Source organism: Carassius gibelio, chromosome A8 (genome assembly GCF_023724105.1).
Source record: "Carassius gibelio isolate Cgi1373 ecotype wild population from Czech Republic chromosome A8, carGib1.2-hapl.c, whole genome shotgun sequence".
Lineage (NCBI taxonomy): Eukaryota > Metazoa > Chordata > Actinopteri > Cypriniformes > Cyprinidae > Carassius > Carassius gibelio.
The window spans coordinates 6295283-6314534 of NC_068378.1; the positions used below are offsets into that span (position 1 = coordinate 6295283).

Sequence of the window (19252 nt, forward strand, 5' to 3'; positions counted from 1 at the left end):
TATATATATATATATATATATATGTGTATGTGTGTGTGTGTGTGTGTGTGTGTGTGTGTGTGTGTTTGTATCAACTTTTATAAAAAATATGGGTGAATAATGTCCCATTGTCATTCAGAGTAACAAAAAAGAAGCAACATACTTATTTAGACCTGTACTTCTTAAAATATATAAAATAGATCATACAAAATGCACTTATAGTTAAGTGATTAAAAACCTCTTTCTGTAAAACAATTGTAAAAATGTGTTGTATATATATATATATATATATATATATATATATATCTCACTGTTATAATGTGTGAAGCATCTCTGTTGATGAAGCTATGATCTGTTGTTTGAGTGCTGTATAGCAGCTTCACAACCAGTGCTTCCATCTTTCTTTCTCTTCAAAGATGGAAACTCTGATCCCCATCATTAACAGGCTGCAGGAGGTTTTCCTCACACTTGGAGCCGAGATCATCCAGCTGCCTCAGATCATAGTCGTGGGATCACAGGTGAGTCGTGAACCATATGCAAGGTTTGAACTTGAGACTTCATGCAGGGCAATGCATTTTTACTTTTGTTTTGTGATAATACATCATGCACGTCATGAAGCAGGTGTACATGTAAACAGAGTGCAAGTATTTTCTCTGTGAAGTCAAGCATGTGGTCAAATGAATCCACAGAGCAGTGGGAAGAGTTCAGTACTGGAGAGTTTGGTTGGACGAGACTTTCTTCCCCGAGGTTCAGGAATAGTGACTCGTCGCCCTCTAGTGCTGCAGCTGGTGAACGTGCCTCCGCTGGAGGAGAGGCGCAAACCTGAAAATGGTAACATATGTGTCTCTTCTAAGGGTTTATCACATCTGTACTCTGTCGACAGCAGACATAGATACAAATAGATGGTCTTCCAACCCAAACAGCATTTTTTGATGTCACTGAAATGACTGTGATGCCAGGAAATACTATCTAGGCAGCTTACTAGGCTTTATGACACAGCCGAAGACACAGCACACAAGTGCTTGCTTTGCATCCCTTAAAATAGAAGTATGACGAATAATTTTTTTCAGTGTTCTTCAAGTAAAAAATCTTTAAGAAATGTTCTGGTTTAGTACATTCCATGCAAAAACATCTCAAAAAAATATCTCCACAATACATAAAGATTTCATGTGTTAAAAGCTTACTAGTTAAAGTAAAGCTCACGTTTGAAGTTGGTACTATTTTATTTCAGCAAAGATTCAGTAAAGACAGCTGAAACCTTTTCTACTTTAATATTTTTTGAAACATTTATTTATTCTTGTAATCAAAGCTGAATTTTCAGCATCAGAAATCATTCAATAATGCTGATTTACTACTCAAGAAACATATTATTATCATCAATGTTGAAAACAGTTGTGCTGATTCATTTTTAAAAGAAAGAAAGTTTGAAAGAACAGCATTCATTTGAAACAAAAATCTTAACATAGCATTATAAATGTCATTAATGTTCCATTTCAATTTGGGTTTCATATTTTTAATGTAAGTGCATTACTGTAAATGTGATTATTGGTTAATGTTTCCACACATAGAGCTTAACTTATATTGAGCCTGGAATGTTCCTTCTAACATCCGCTCTCTGACACTGTTGATGTATCCTGATCTCTCTGTGGATTTGTTTCTAATCCACTTACAGTAGTTTCTTCCTAACGCTCTCTCGGCTGTTCTCCCGCTTTCTCAGGAAATGGAGCCAAACAAAACACCCAAAACAATTATCCAGGTCTCTGCTCTTCAACAAATGTTTGTCTGCATGAACATTCATCTGTCCATTTCACTCTTCTGGTGTGCTTCTCATCCCACAGCCCTTGCTTCGTCTTCCGTTTCGCAAACGCCATTTCCAAAAATGTTGTGTTTTCATTTCTAAATCTGTCCGGTACTGCTTCCTGCACTTTGAGACCAGAGCAAATGCACGTTTGAGCTTCACTCTCTCAGTTGTGTACTAATGTATCTGGCCACTGCAACATTTCTGGTTGAATATTGATTTCACATTTTGTTCACTTTGCAGTCAAAGCCTGTAAAAGCTTTCGTTTCTGTTCAGGTCTTTTATGGGAAGAGGGTTTCTGCTGAATTTTCTGCTAGGCTCTTTATCATAAATATTGACTTGTGTTGTCTTGTGTTTCGCTCTCTCGATCTTCTAAAGGTATCAAAGCAGAGGAATGGGGCACCTTCCTTCACTGCAAAAACCAGGTAATGAAAAAGTTGCAGAAAAAACAGGTCATTCTGAACACTTCATAGCTTGTTAACCTGGATGCTGTTTTCCCGTCGCTCAGACTTTCACAGATTTCAGTGAAATCCGGAAAGAGATCGAGGAGGAAATGGATCGCAGCACCAATAATAAGGTGCAGTGGAAGCATGGCACTTCATACAGTTTGAGCTTCCATCTTAAGGCTGTGTTTTAATTGATCTTTTTCCTCCCCAGGGCATCAGTCGTGAGCCCATTTACCTGAAGATCTTTTCCCCTAATGTACTCAGTCTGACATTAGTTGACCTGCCTGGCATCACTAAGGTACCCACAATGACTGGACCTATTCTTTTAACATGTAATACAAACAAACTCATTTTCTTGAGGATAAAAAATTATTATTATGATAAAAAAACCACTCACAGACAGAAATACAGCATCTAACTGATTGAAGTGACTAAGCACAGGTTTTACATGAGATTTAGAGATTTAATTAAACTGATTTACATTGTGCTAGGTATATATTAAATATCTTTTCAAGATTTTGAGCAATGCATCTTGTTGAACTTCAAAAGTCAAGTCCAATGTCTTTTTTTTCCTAATATGAAATGAAATTAAACGAAGTGCTGAAAAACACAGGATGTGATGAAAACACTCCTAACTTGTAGCAGCGATTATAGCAAAAGCTTAATAATGTGGCCAATTGTTTCAAATATATTCCATCAGAGAATTGATTGTATTATTCACTTGTGAATTATTTATCACTTCTTCAATTATGTATGTCTAGTTCAGGGATTAAGTAACACAAAAATGAATGTTCTCTTGTCGTTAACTCCAAACTAGAATTACACTTATCTTTTGGAACACAAAAGGAGATTATTTAATGACTCTCTGATTGGGTAAGTTCAATGCAATAGCGATAATAGGTCTGTTGTCTTGTCACCAGCCCACACACATTCACATTCAAACTAAGCATCTTTCTATGGTTCAGCAGTGAATTTGTGTGACAAACTTGTTGTGAAAAACTAAAAACCTGTTGTGAAATCTGTGTGGGGAAGATGCTCTAACAGCAAGCTTGACTTGACAATTATGTGTACTATGCAAAGTATTTGAGACATGTTTTCTTCGGTGCATAACTTGCATGTCACAGTTTTCTCCTTATCTGGAGATCTTAGAAAGTCATGCTATTATGTTCATTTAACATAAAGGCTAGCCCTGAAATCTAGCGAATCTCTGTAACCTTTACAGACTTCGCTGAAAATGTATGCATGCACTTCAAACAGACAGAGCACACTACACAGCAAAGGATATATATTTTCAAAAATATTATATTTAGATATGTTTTGAAAACATAGTTTAAAAATATATTTTTAAAAAGATTATTTTGCCCTATATATTTAATCTCAAGAAAATACATTCACATTCACATGCTTTTGTTACTTCTGATAAGAAACGATGCCTCATCTTTCAAATCTTTAATATTTTATCACAAAATTCAAGCAATAAATGTCGCAGCTGGTTATAGCGTGAAATAAACATGAATGAACATCAGAAGGTGTGCTCAATTTGATGTGATCTTTTCTTGAGTAGGTCCCGGTTGGTGATCAGCCTGAAGATATTGAGACTCAAGTCCAAGAGATGATTCTGTCATACATCTCCAACCCCAACTCCCTCATCCTGTGTGTTTCTCCTGCAAACTCTGACCTCGCCACATCGGATGCCCTTAAACTGGCACGAGATGTGGACCCAGATGGTGAGCGACATGCAGAGATTGTCCAGATGTCATTAGTACATTTCGATTGGGACTGTGGGAAGGGAGTGTATTCATTGACTGTGTACCCTCAGGTCGCAGGACGCTGCTGGTGGTCAGTAAGCTTGATTTGATGGACGCGGGGACAGATGCTCTGGAGGTGCTGTTGGGGCGGGTTATACCCGTGAGACTGGGCATTATTGGTGTGGTTAACAGGTCAGTTACCATATTACCTCTTACCCTATCTGGATTTTAAATGTCATAACACGGGTGTAGCTTGACACTTGAGCATTAGAAAGCCAAACCAAGCCAGTCTCACTTTTTAAAACATTTTAGCTATTCGGCAGTAAAGCTACAAATTCTCACTCAACCTTCTATTCATAAGGGCAGTAAACACATTAAAAATAATGCGCTGTAAACAAGTTGTCAACACAATCACACAAAGTTTATAAAGCAAATAAACTAACCCACTGCTTTAACACATAATTGCAGGCACACACTCCGTGTCTTTTATTATCCACCAAAATGCAGATTTGTTACTCAACAGCTTTTTACGTAAATGGGATTGGGGATTTCCAGCATGGGATTTATTTATTTAGTCTCAAATTTTCAGCATATTTTCATACCAATTGTATATTGTCATTACATTTAATGGTAATGATAATGCTGTAAAAGAACATATGGAGAACGTCTCGGTTACATATGTAACCCTTGTTCCCTGAAGGAGGGGACAGAAACGTCACGTTATCGATCGATGAATTGGAATCTCGCTTTGAGAGACCGATCTACTTCTAGTGTTAACTAAACGAACCAATGCACATTGGCATGCAATTGTTGCATCCAGCTGCAGCTGATCACAGCTTGAGCATTAAAAGGCAGCAGGTGCAATGCATGCCAGGTTTTTGCTGAGGAGTCAAGCTGGTGACCCGGCCGTTCAGAGGTGGTACAATAGCTGCGACGGGACTTGATGTCACCGTTCCCCCATTCAGGGAACAAGGGTTACATACGTAACTGAGACGTTCTCTTTCAGCCGGTAACTCTCGAAATTACATTGGTGACTGACGAATTGGGATCCTCTGCCAAAGTGTTATGGATGCTGCCCCTTCCAGTGCCCTGTGCGAGACCAGGGCTCGCAAAAAGAAGACCAATCACTGTTGTCATAGCACTAAAAACACTTAGCGAGATTAGATAACACTGGAAAAATTTACCCATTCCACTTAGAACAGGGATGCAGAAGCCCCATCCTTTCCGGAGGAGGTCTCGGGAACAAATACACATATGAACATCCGTTTAGCTGCATATGGACAATTGGAGGTCATTGTAACCCAATTGAAAATGGCAGACACATAGTTCAGTTATTGCCGGATAGGTGATAAACGTCTTCAGACCCAGTGCTAAGGACTTGGTTGAGGTTCCTTCTCCTGGCAGATGTGGCTGAACTGAAGTCAGGAAAAAACAGCAGCATGACATTATCCTGCATATATTTTAACGGGTATGCCTGTCATGCACCCTTCAGGATTGCCATCTCAGCACAAAAGATAAGAGTACGCAGCTGCTCAGAGTTACTTTTTTTCCATCATAAACACAATCTCAGTATCACATACTTTCAATGCAGGAATCCACTTGGAAAGATGCCCCCTCTGGCCCCCTCTGGCAACTCCATCAATCGCACATTTTTTCTCCTGCTCCTATCTTTCATGTTTGTTACTTCATCTGTAAGTTGTTCTAGCTGCTTTCCCAGGTTTCCGATTGTCCTCCTATCCTCCCGCGTGTAGCTGCTTGAACGGAATCGACCGGTCGTGTGTCTGTTTCGCGGTGACGGCTAGTTTTTCAACTTTTGCTTTTCGCTTTTTTACAGAGTTGTTGACTGTTTGTATCCATAGGTAGGTCATGCAATGCTGGGGTCAGTACAGAGTCTTATCGCATCTCTTACTGTCGAGGCCACAACTGAATCCAAAGTACTTTACTGCACTAAGTGCTAGCTTGATACCATTAGCAATGGTGCTGTCAAGATCCTCTTTGGTGATGGCGGAATCTTTGAATTTTTCCTTTATTGGTGATGTTTAATCACTCTTTTCTGATTGTCCTTGACCTTTGAAGTACTCATGATGGAATAGATAAGAGAGTAGTTCGAAATTCACTATCAGGATTGTAGAATATTTGACAGAGTGAGCAGAGCGAAGGACTTTCTGTGCACTGCCACATGATCACATGAGGTCACATAATCTCCTCCTCTGGAACCAGGATATCGGTTTCCAGCAGTAAAAGGTGCCACCCATGACCTGGTGAGCTGCTATTGCACCTCCCTACCCTCTCAGTGGCCCGGAAAAGCATAGCCAAAATTTCTGGATCCGATTCACACCTTGCCACCACCCTGGAGGGTGGCAGCGCAGCCAAACCTTTCTCTCCAGATAGCTCTCCCTCCGATGCAGTGATCGACATCCGGTCGTCTGGAGGATACCACTGGAACACTCTTTGAAGAGGGCTGGTTTCGAAGGGCTAGAGGAGCGATGGTCCCCCGAGGGTTGGTTCCCTGAGGGGTTTGCCACCACTGTAATCCTCATACCACTTGGGCTACTGCTGGAAATAGCCCTCTGCAAGCACTAGATCGTGGCAGAGGCAACGGAGCTCTGCCCTCTTTTTTTGAGGAAACAGAGCCTGGCCCGCAGCTCTGAGATGGTCATCTTCCTTCAATGGGAACATGACTCATTCACAAATGCCATCTTAGCGTGATTAATGCCCAGACACATAAGGCAGCGATCCATCACCCGTTGCCAGGTAACGACCGCATCCAGAAACACATGGTGAAATGGCATCTTTAAAAAGACAATCTGTTGTCTTTATATAAAGACACACCTGTGTGAGCTCTTTCAGAGAAATTACTCTTTCAGGGAAATGCTCTTTTAGTGCTGAGGTGCATGGGAATGGCCGCTTGCACCAAAGCAGGGGGTAGTGCAGCCTGAAATGTGCAACCCTGAAGCGCTCTACCACCAAAACCAGAAGCTTTGAAGAGCGTATTGAACTCTTAGCTCACTGAAGAGACTTGGATGGAGCAGAACTATGTTGTCGTTGGCTCTGAAATGAAAAGATGGTATGCATCGCACCTGCTGCCTTTTTATGCTCATGCTGTGTTCAGCTGCAGCAATTGTCGAAGCAAGATCTCAGTTTGTCGGTCACTGACGAGACGTCTAGAGTGACCGACTGAAAGGGGACACTTTATATCATGTACGTGTTTCCTACTTTAAAATTGTGATTTAAATATCCTCAAGAAATGGGAGTATTTGTATTTTCAGTCCACTGTATTTTAATATATTTCAGCTGTTTAATATGAATTTAATATATTATTAAATTATTACTGTTAATAATAATATTTATAGAAAAGTCAGATACAGAAAAAACAATTGTTCAAAAGTTTGAGGTCGTTATTATTAACAATTACATTTATTTAATATTTACTAATATTTTTGAAAGTTTTTTATTCTTACCAAAGCTGCATTAATAAAAAAATACAGTATGTAACTAATGAAACTAACATAAAATAACAGTATATAACTAACAAAATAACAGTATTTATTGGAAATTTACAATATTTGTTTTTACTGTCACTTTTAAATCAATTTAATGTGTCCTTGCTTAAAACGTTCTTAAAAAATGTCCTACCTAAAAAAAAAAAAAAAAATTAATAATATATATATTTTTCAATTTAAATAATGAAATACCTCTGAACTTTGACTTTGCTAAGTTTTTCTGTGCAACTTGATGGTGTAAGTGCTCGTAAAGCAAAAATCATAGATCTCCTCTAGCTCTTTTAGCAAAGCAGGTGGTCATTTCACCTCGAAACTGCACCGATTTTGACCTGCAGCAAAGTAATTCACATTTTGCAAAAGTGCAGAGTCTGTTTTTTTCTTTTTTTTCTCATGAGGCAGAATAGATCATTACAGAACTCATTTACATATGAAATGCTTAGAGGCACAGCAGCAAAAACAGCCTGTTTAAGCATAAGGTTCAGTGAGAGGGTGGAAAATGACCATGTAAAACTACATCACAACAAGCACATGAAACCTTGAATAAAATTTTAAGTGGACTTCAGGGAAAAAATAAAGTGCTACAGAAGTGCTGCACACTGCCCTTTTGAATACGGTAGAAACTTAATCAACTATGTGAAAAAGCCCCAGTATAATTTTTGTACATTTCGAGTTCCTCTATCATAACCCTAAGCAGCAGTGACTGTAATATTCCCTACGCTGTTATCCTCTCTTCTCCCGCCGTCTATTCAAGCACTAGCACCCAAGGGTACCATGTCTTCCCACTATCAGCTAACGCAGAGCCGCGTTTGAGATAAATCACTGGTTTATTCAGCTTTGGCTTAAGCATGTCCTTTAGGGCCTGTACAAATACAGGAGGCTGTTTAATTGGGGAGAAGAACTGCAGTGACACTTTTCATTTCTTGACTCTCGTTAAGTTAATCAGACATAGCTGTGGGCCATCGTCTCTTCAGTTTTAACCTACGCTCGCTTTGAGGATTCAACAATGAGTCGTCCAACAGAAGATTTCCTATGAGAGAGTTTATGGAAAACAAGCACAGGCAGCAAATATAAGACATGTTCGGTGAAATATATTGGTCAGTCGTTTTATCAGTAGTAGCTCAAACTAATCCCTAACCTTAAATATTAAATGTAGCATGGATCTAGCCCAGCACCATTTGTGCAACGGACATAAATGATTCCTCAAATCATGTGTTATTGAAGAGAGATCTGACTTGACTGGTGGATGAATCAGGCATAACTCAGACTGAAGGAAAAACCTGTGCCGTATCTAGAGACTGCAATATCATTAATACTCGGGCCAGTTACAGAGTTTCGTGTATGAAAAATTCTGGATATTCTAGGATATGGAGAGGAGTATGGATATGGACTACTGCCTGTATTCTGGGTTCTAAAATGTACACTCTAAAATTTCTAAAAAATAAAAAAGAAAAACATACAAGCAGAGTGTTCAGTCCCTCCAGAAAAACACAGATTTTTTTTTTTGTGATTGTTGCGGGCAAAAAACCTTGATTTTGCGGCATGTTTTTTAAAAAAATGCAATGGAATGGAGTGTTGGAGTGTTGCAGTTTTCGTAAGTTCATGTAACAAATCGGGAAACTGCTTCGTGCATTTTTTTGCACTTATTTTTGTTGGCAAATAAGAATGATTTGCGTGCTTCAAGTTTCACTGGTTTCACCGCGGGGTTTGCAGATGATGTTCACGTCACGTAATTACGTCACTTCATAAGGTTCCCATGGCAATAGGGGGAAAATGGCGCTTTACTTGTGTGAAGTAAACACAACATTTTTCAACTTTCTGCTAATACATATGTGAGTTTTTTGCAACGAAAATACAGGGATTATGAAATCATGCTAGCCCCGCATATTTTGCTTTCTGAAATCGGCAATTTATGTGGAAAAAGAGCGGCATATTTGAAAAAATGCGACCCCGCATAAATATGCGGCCTTTGGCTGATTATGCATTAAATCAGGCGATCGCATAATCGCGTTTTTCTGGAGGGACTGAGTGTTGATCATGGCATTTGGATCTGGCAGCCAAGTTTTGGGATTTTTTTAGGGATCGTTTAAAGGAATAGTTCACCCAAAAATGAAACAGATAAAACATCACAAAAATCCACATGTAATCTACATGACTTCAGTCCATCAAGTAATCTTATGAAGTTTTTTATAGGAGATGTTTTAACTTTAAACTGTGAGTTCCAAACTAAAACAAATTCTCTCAATCCATAAAATTGCTTTCTCCCAGTGTAAAAAAATCTTCTTTTCTGAATCAGGAGAGAAATATGCACAAGTCAAGCACAGTCCAAAAAATAAAATAAAAAATAAAATCCTAAACAAAGATGTGGGTGGATTTTTATGTAAAAGGACAACAGAGGATGTACTTTTTATGCTGGAGGAAGCTTTGTTATGGATTATGGACTCACATTTTATTCAGAAGCAATGGTATTATATTAAAAACCTCTTAATGATGGATTAGTTTCTTACAAACATGCAGCTTTTCACTTCACAAGTCATTGGATTATAGTTATTGTGATGTTTTTATCAGCTGTATGGACTCTCATTCTGACGGCACCCATTCACTGCAGAGCATCCACTGGTGAGCAAGTGATGTAATGCTACATTTCTCCAAATCTGTAACAGTGAACAAACAAGCTCATCTGCATCTTGGATGACCTGAGGGTGTGTAAGTATTCTGCAAATGTTCGTTTTTGAGTGAACTATTCCTGTAACATTCCTGAGTGAGTTCAAGGTGTTTCTCTGCCCTGCTCAAAACAGTTTTTCTTCAACTTTATTAAATGAACGAGTGTGAGTACCTTAAACCAACAACAGATAAAGTGAGTGTGTGATCTTTTTTAACCAGTCTGTAAACAAGTTCCCTCTGTGCTGTTTAAGAATGGGTATCGTTAAGGTTTTAACGGTATTACTACTCTTACCGGTACTGCTTAACGGTCCGGTACTGTAACAGTATTCTTATCGGTACTTTGTGTTTTGTGTGTGTGTGTGTGTGTATATATATATATATATAATAATAAAAAGGTTGCAAAATGTGGCAATTGGCTATTTTGTAAACTAACTTGAGGTGCTGTGCATTTAAGTTAGCCAAATAAATGTTTACATTTACATACTGATTTTTCCTTATTTGGAATTTTAAAAACAAGAAAATCAAGAGAAATCAAGAAAATATGTTGATTTCATTCTCATTTTCCCCAAAAATTCAACATGATTTTAGCATACATACCTGACGTAGATGGGGCAACTACCAGAGACGAGCTAGCTAGGCAGTCGATACACATAATGCACTTTTGAAAGATGCTTTGACAGATTGCTTGTGTTTCCGCCCTTACATGCAAATATTGTTTTGCGCTTATGACAACGAGGGTTTTCAGCATTAACTCTAGTGAAGTATAACCACACTTTGGAACGTTTTGCTCTCTCCGCGTTCGTCACTAAGCGGGAGTTCTCGTACTGTTATGCGTGTACCGCGCTCGTTCTCGTTGTTTGTGTGTGTGTCTGACAGACAGCCTCCGTGGCGCGCATGCGAGTTCTTGCAGATCTCACAGACAAACGTCTTAATAATATCGCAAATTAGAAATGTTTGGTAAGATAAAATGTGCACGATAACATTAAGCAAATCTTTTCGCCATCGTCACTCTTTATTATTAAGCAGAAGTTTACGTACAGTTAATGCATGTACGTGCGCTCGTTGTGGTGTGTGTGTGTGTGTGTGTGACCGACAGGCAGCCTCTGCAGCGCGCATGAGAGTTCACGCAGATCTCACGGACAAACGTCTTAATATGATCGCACATGTTTGGCGAGATTAAATGTGCACGACAACATTATTAAGCAAAAATGCATAGTACATTATTTTTTTCCTCCAGTACCGACAGCAGAACCGATACCGTCAGATCTTACTGATACTACGGTCTTTCATAATTTAGCCCCGGGGCCAGTTTAATACCGGGTTTCGGTACCCATCCCTAGTGCTGTTTGGTTTTCATGCAACAACAAACCATGATTACAGTATCAAACGGTTTATATACTATGTTTATATACAGGTCATGGCGTTTTGGTTTCTTCTCTACACGTAAGCACATTATCACTTTGAGAAAGCTAATATACATACAGATGACTGCCTTATTGATTACAGATGACTACTATGTAATGCTGAAAAGAATGTAAAATATTTTTATATAGGCAATACTTTACGAGTGAGGTTACTGTCTGCTCTTTATCATGAAATAAATAGTGTAACAAACATTATTATAATGAAATGACAGTATTATGAATTTTTTATATTTTCAGTGTATGTAGTAGTGAGTGTAAAAGCCATATCAAACGTAATCCATTAAATTAATAGTTTAGCATTGCAATTGTAATAAAATGCTGTGGATTGAACTTGAGTTTGGTGTTTCCATTTTGAAATGGAAAATTTGTAGAAACCCTGCCATAAGCAAATACACCAAACCCACCCGAAACACCCTAGCAACCACCTAGCAATGTCCCAGCAACCATTCACAACACGTTTTCTTTAGAAAATGTATAAATGTGGTTTTCATTCCTAGTTAGCATGTGCGCATGCTTGAGACTTTGTTGACAGAAGCAAAGGTAGAAGCTGCTTTTTTCCAGTAGTGGGCAGTAAACTAACAATTTTCAGTTTAGCTCTGTCCTGTAAAAGCATGCACTGCAGAATAATTTAGAAATTCTCTGCGACTCTAATGAAAGAGCTAAAGACACTTTTGTCAGAGTGAAGCCCTTTTTTCAATTAACAATTCATGCCTAATGATTTCAGCAATCTCTATATTTAAAGTCAACATAAAATCAATAGTAACTCGATTTTCTGGCTTACTGAGCCTGCTTGGTCTTATTATGAATGACCATGTGGACTTTTTTCCAAAGAAAAAAAAGTAATAACTTGCTGCCTCTAAAATTGCCTCTTTTTTGACCCCTTCAACCGCCATTCATATACACTGCCATTCAAAAGTTTGAGGTCAGTAAGGTTTTTTAAAATAATTTACTACTTTTATTCAACATGGATGCATTAAATTGACCAAAAGTGGCATTAAAGACATTCAAAATTTGATAAAAGATTTATGTTTTAAATTTTGCTTTGAACTTACTATTCATCACAAAAAATTCTGAAAAAATGGCAATCACAGTTTGCACAAAAATATGAAGCAGCGCAACTGTTTCAAGATCGATAAAAATCTGAAATGTTTCTTGACCAGCAAATCTGCATATAAGAATGATTTCTGAAGGATCATGTGACACTGAAGACTGGAGGAATGATGCTGAAAACTGGAATAAATAATGCAATAGAAAACATTTTTCCACAGTATTACTGTTTTACTGTAAATTTGATTAAATAAATGCAGCTTCAATGAGCATAAGAGACTCAAAAACTATACAAAAGCATTGCTGCCCAGTCAATAATTTCACAGTCATTGTGTTTTTCTATTTTCTATTTTATATACAATAATTTATCTTTTATTTATTTTTTTATTTCTTGAAAGATTCCTTTGAAATGTTCCTGTTTCTTCAAAGGAAGAGACCAAGGCTGCATAACATCAAGTTTAATGACCTAGAACAAATTGAAAGCAGCTTTAGAGATAACCTAGTAAAAAGATGCCATTTTTATGTTTAACTGAATCACACACAGAGGATTATGGGATATTATAAGAAGCAATAGATAGTGCCTAAAACCTACTAGATGAAAGCCTCCTATCAGACATGATGTTGTGCAGACAGTGAATTTGGATGGGCTCTGGTGCCTTCCTACTTCTTCTCAGGCTTTGATCCACTTTTTACTCTCCAATCCTATAATCGCTTTTTTCTACTCCACCAGGAGCCAACATGACTTGAACACCCAAAAGAGTCTTTCCGACTCCTGCAAAGACGAGCAGGCATTCCTGCAGCGCTATTACCCGTCATTAGCCTCCCGCTGCGGCTCCCGCTACCTGGCTCGCACCCTGAGCCGACTGCTCATGCATCACATCAGAGACTGTCTCCCAGAGCTCAAGACGCGAGTCACAGTGCTCACGGCGCAGTACCAGTCCCGACTCAACAGCTACGGCCAGCCTGTGGAAGATCACAGCGCCACCTTACTGCAGATCGTTACCAAGTTTGCCAGTGACTACTGCAACACCATCGAAGGCACTGCCCGGCACATCCAGACCTCTGAATTGTGAGTAACTAAACCGAAATGCTGTAGGACGTTTTTCTGCAAAATATTGTTTTTCTAATTTCCTCTAAAGGTCTTTTCACATTAAAGGGATAGTTCTCAAACAGTATGCAGAATTAATAACCTGTGCATTTCCCAAAAGCATCAAATTCCATTGGTACCAACACAGTTTCAATGATTTTCCAAAACCATAATTCAATCTATTTCAAAAAATTATTTTGAAAATCGATTAATCAAACAGTTATTAGAGTGATTAATTGACTAATCATTGATTATTTTGCTGGTTATTGCTTAGGCTTTGATCGATTATTTAGCTTTTGCAGTTTGTTAAAATATTGAGTGATGGATATTCTATACATATTCATAGAGAGCTGTTTTATAGCAGGAAATTAAGTTGTAATTCTAACTGAAAGTGACACTGATGCTGTATTTCATGTTTAATCAGAATTTGCTATATTAGTGTGTGTTTTTTTTTTTTAGCAGCTATTGGTACATTCATACATACATATATGACCCGAGAACAGACATAATAACAGATTTATGCATTATTTACTGTACAGTCGTATAAATAAAAATGTGTATATATATTTACATAATGCTTGAAAGACAATCATCCACATCGCTATGATCAGATGCTTTCTTAACTGCTGTTTTCCCACAGGTCCATGCTTTTCGTGTGTTTATTTTGTTATTGAGAGGCAAATGCCTAGCACATTCAGTATTTCCATATTCTTAACATCGCTCTCAGCAGCGACAGGATGTTCTCTAACAGTAAACTGCTGCTTGTGTATATCAAACTTCTTTTTACCCCTGAGCAAAAAAACAAAAAAGAACATCGTCTTGAGTCTGTTGGGGTCTTTACACATGACATCATCATTTGTTTGTAATTTTGTAAAGCTTTCCTGCACTCTACTGGCTTGTCTTCTTTTGGATTACAGGCAGGAGGGCTGAATTACATAATTACACTGAATGACACTTGTCAAACTGCATTATCGCAGTGACTATTCAACAACAAAAATATTTGTTGAAATTTTTTATTGACAATGTTGTCAATAATGTTGAGTAATCATTTCAGCCACAGTTCAAACTAACATTGGCAATCAGGATCGCAAACTCAGATAGTCAGAACTACAGCTCTTGATCTGTCATTACAAACATGGTCTTTTGTGTACAAAGGGGAACTGGAGCGCTGCTGGTATACCTTGTATCCTCTGGTGCTCATGGAAGGGTAAACTGTTCATGAAAAAGAATTTGGAAAAAATCCAGGTCCAGGCACTCAGTAGGATGCAAAAGTTAAAAAGCCTTTATTGTTTAAAAGGTATAAAGCATAAAACACCAATGCGTATCGGCCCACTGGCCTTCATCAGGGTGTTGGTAACAAACAAACAGAATCAAGCCATACTTATAGTTGCATTGATTTCAGGTGTGCCACTCTGGCACTTGCAACACAATTTCTTTGCCACTAGAGGCAATAGTTCAGATCATGTCTGATACCTAAGGTTAAACCGAACAGGACCCAGTGAGACATCTCCAAGTGGAAGAACAGGAATGACACTACTGAAAATATCCAGTGTACTCCACACAATATACTCCAAAGGTAAATAAACCAGATAAACATCATAATTGTCAATTAAGATGGTTATAAAACAACATGAATAGTGTACAAAAATAGCAAAATGGGTCTGTCGTATTCAAAAAACAATATACTGTCCCTATAGAGACAAAACAATTATAAGAATTATAAAAATGGCGAAAGGTTGAAATCTTCATTGAGACCTGGATGATTAGTGGCCTTCAAGGAATAAATCCAATGTCTCCCTCTGTTTAAGGCGTTTGATTATATCCCCACCCCTGGCATCAAGACGAATAGCCTCAATACCCACTACTCGTAAGTTCAAATCCCTTTCATGTTTTGTGTCTATATAATGTTTGGCCAGTCTACAAGTTCTTTTTTTGAACCTGAGAACATCAGAGTAACATCATCAATATATCTACCCCACCACAATATTTTATCCTTAAAAGGGTCATCTTGGGAAAATAAATAGCGTTCCTCCCACAAGCCTAAAAACAAATTGGCATAATTGGGAGCAAAACATGCACCCATTGCAGTCCCCTTTTCTTGTCTATACAGTTTATCTTGAAAGAGAAATATGTTGTTCTTTAAAGTCCACTCAATAAGTCACACTAAAGTCACTGGGAGGCATCACATGTTCAGGTCTGGATGACAGATAGTGTTTTAAAGCCTCTAGACCCTCGCCATGTACAATATTGCTATACAAAGACTCCACATCCATTGTGGCCATGATACAGGAGCCTATGTTACATATTTGCTAAATTTTCTTTAAAACCGGTGTAGTATCCTGAATATAGGAGGGCAAATCTGTAACAAATGGCTTGATGAAATAATCCACATACTTAGATGCAGGTTCAGTTATTATCGTTCTACCAGGTGGATTTTCCAGATCCTTATGGACTTTGGGGAGCATATAAAAAGAAGAAAAATGTGGGTGTTGACAGAGCAAAAACGTATATTCATTCATAGTAATCCGATTATGTGATTTTGCCTCATTTAGCAATTGCTCCAGCTCTCTTCTCACAGTGTCCATTGGATTGGATGAGGGCTTTGAGTAGTACTGAGTTTTATCTAGATAATGCTGTGTGACCTTTTTTTGTTTACTGTAAAGCTTTTCAACTTCATAGGACACTCTTTTAGTGAAGGTAGTCAATGTGGGAAATTTTAGTACAAGGTGAAGAGGTAGACTTAGGCCGAAATGAAGAGTTTACCGTGGTGGTTGAGAAGGTTGCTGTACCCAGTGCGTTCTGCGACCTTCAAATGTAAACTCCTGTAAAATCGATAGAGGTCCACTTTGGTGTCAAATGGTCTACCTGAATTTGTAGGAGAAAATGAGAGACCCTTGGACAAGACAGAGACGCAGTCATTAGAGAGGGGGAGGTCTGAAATATTGATTACTGCCGATACTTCAACTGGCTCCTTGTGATTGGTGGTGGTCGAGAATGGTGTCTACCACTTTATCTTTGAAATCCACATTATCATAACCAAATGAGGGAAATGTATTAAGTCTCAAACCTCTTGGAATCATGTCCTGCCTCCAACAGTCAGATAAGGTGATAATATGAAGATTCAGCTTTACCTCTTTTTCAGAAAGTGTTTGAAGATCAATGTACAGCTTACGTGTATCTGTCCCTTGTACATGTTCCTGATCAAAATCCACTGCTAGAAGAGTGTCTTCTACAATGATAGCTTCACCCTCGTCCTTGGTGTAGGAGAAAGATTGTGGCCATGTTGATCTTATAGCTGGTCCTCCACGTTCAAAAGTAAAACGGAGCTGCTTCTGTCCAGAGTCACCCTAAATGATCCTCATTAGATTGAACATAGGGGAACTGGAGCGCTGCTGGTATCCCTTGTATCCTCTGGTGCTCATGAAAGGGTAAACTGTTCATGAAAAAGAATTTGGAAAATATCCAGGTCCAGGCACTCAGTAGGATGCAAAGTTAAAAAGCCTTTATTGTTTAAAAGGGCTAAAGCATAAAACACCAATGCGTATCGGCCCACTGGTCTTTTGTGAGTATGACATGTGGACAATAAACAAGCTAACATGGAGTATATTCAATCTGAATAAAAATACCCCCACAAATTAGTTTTTGCCCATTTATGTAATGCTTCACACAGCAGAAAAAAAAGGTCTTTCATATCTTCATCATACCTCTACTCACCCTCCACCGAAAAGCTGTTGGTAGCCATTGATTTCCATAGTATTTTTTTCCCTACATTGGAAATCAGTGGCTACGGTCAACTCTTTGGATACCAACATTCTTCAGAATATCTTCTTTTGTTTTCAGCAAAAGAAAAAACATACAGGATTAGATCAAATGGACGGTGAGTAAACAATGGCAGATTATTTAGGTGAACTATCCCTTTAAACTTGATTTCAGAAAGCAGGAATCCCAATTAAAAGCAGTGTTATGGTATCGCAATGGTTTGCGATAAATGAGTGATTTTTATGAGTGAATCTTCAGACACAGGTGAATCAGTCCCTGTTCCCGAACCTAATCCATAGCTTAAGGCTTTAACAATGTCTGATTTGTAACAATAAAACAGAGCAGTTCATTATCAGAAGTTGTAATGATGCTTTCTTTTTACTGAAATAATGTGAAAGATATGTTAGTTATATACATTTTTGGATATAATTTAATACAATTTAGTTTGATAATAATTTGATCAAGTAAATATTTTATCGCATCTTGAATATCGCATTATTTTGCATTCTTTCGCATTTTTCTTCAATATCACACAGCTCTAATTAAAAGTTTAGTAAAGCCAGCCAATTAGGTTTGAACTTGTGAACTTAGAAAGCTCTTGCCATTTTTGAGCACAATAATCATTAAACAGTCAAAGAACGGGTCATAACGGTTATTTGTGGACCCACTTACTAAAGTCTGCCTTCTTTCACCATGCTATTGAGTTTGACATCCTGTCATTACCAAGACTACATTCCTGCTAAATCGTTTTTTCTGTGACTTCAGCAGCGTCTCAGTCTGTCATTTTCACACCGAAACTCATGACAGATATCAAGCAACACCATGTTTACTTTGTCTGCTTGGCTGAATCTGACAGGCAGAGAATCGGCGAGTCTGCCCAGCTCCTTATTCACACCCTGTTCACTGCTGGATGAAATGCTGTTCATCTCTCATATCTGGCTAAGCCCACAGCTGCTATCGATTAATTAAGTGCCTCGTATTGACATTTTCTGGCTGGACGGTTGGGTACGACTGCAGGCCTGTGTGAATGTGCCAATGTGCCTGTGAATCCCAAAAGTACTACATGATTTAAACATTTTGTGGATTGACTGACTGACTGTGTGTGCATTTGTTAATTGTAGGTGTGGAGGAGCTCGTATCTGTTACATATTCCACGAGACGTTTGGAAGAACTCTGCAGTCTATTGACCCACTTGGAGGACTCACTGAGCTAGACATTCTCACAGCTATTCGAAACGCTACGGTATAATATTTACATGTTTATACATGCATGTGTGTGTGTTTGTACAGATAAGCATATACAGTACTTTTTGAAAACCTTTGTGGATCTTCTCAACTTCCTTTTCTCACTTTCTTAAAGGGGTCATGACATGGGTTTTTTTATTTTATTATTATGGTCCCCTAGGTGCAATTATAGTATTACTATAGTTAAAAAAAAAAAAAACTTTTAAAATGTAGTGAATTATGACATTTTCCCACCCTGTTTCTCATCCTTTGATTCAAACAGTCTGTTTTGGGTTGTTTCCCCTTTAAGAGTTCAGTGTTAACGCCCACTGTTATGATTGGCTAACGACATTTGACGGAACATTTGCGGATTGAGCGTAACTGTTTAGTAGCGAGTGATGCATTCGAAGCGATGGCTCTTGCAATGATAAAACCTTATATGTTTGAGCCGGAATCAGATGAGGAATCAGAGGAAAATGAACCATCACCACAACAACGAAGACTGGATCAGCCCGTGTCCACATGGAAAGTGAAACTATTTTGAATTAATAAAAAAATTGTAACCCGAGACACTTGA

At 38.3% G+C, this 19252-nt stretch overlaps 1 protein-coding gene across 4 annotated transcripts in view; it reads left to right on the forward strand.

Moving 5' to 3' along the window:
- Positions 1-19252, forward strand: part of LOC128018258 (dynamin-1-like protein) — a 36237-nt gene that overhangs the window by 678 nt on the left and 16307 nt on the right. For 2 of the 4 annotated variants that reach the window (XM_052603663.1, XM_052603660.1), the window contains exons 2-11: positions 396-497; positions 669-810; positions 1697-1735; positions 2156-2202; positions 2286-2354; positions 2435-2521; positions 3788-3950; positions 4043-4163; positions 13337-13675; positions 18574-18694. In XM_052603663.1, coding sequence (XP_052459623.1) covers positions 396-497; positions 669-810; positions 1697-1735; positions 2156-2202; positions 2286-2354; positions 2435-2521; positions 3788-3950; positions 4043-4163; positions 13337-13675; positions 18574-18694 — 1230 coding nt within the window. The remainder of the gene's footprint in view (positions 1-395; positions 498-668; positions 811-1696; positions 1736-2155; positions 2203-2285; positions 2355-2434; positions 2522-3787; positions 3951-4042; positions 4164-13336; positions 13676-18573; positions 18695-19252) is intronic. The other 2 variants (XM_052603664.1, XM_052603661.1) reach the window with 1 other exon arrangement.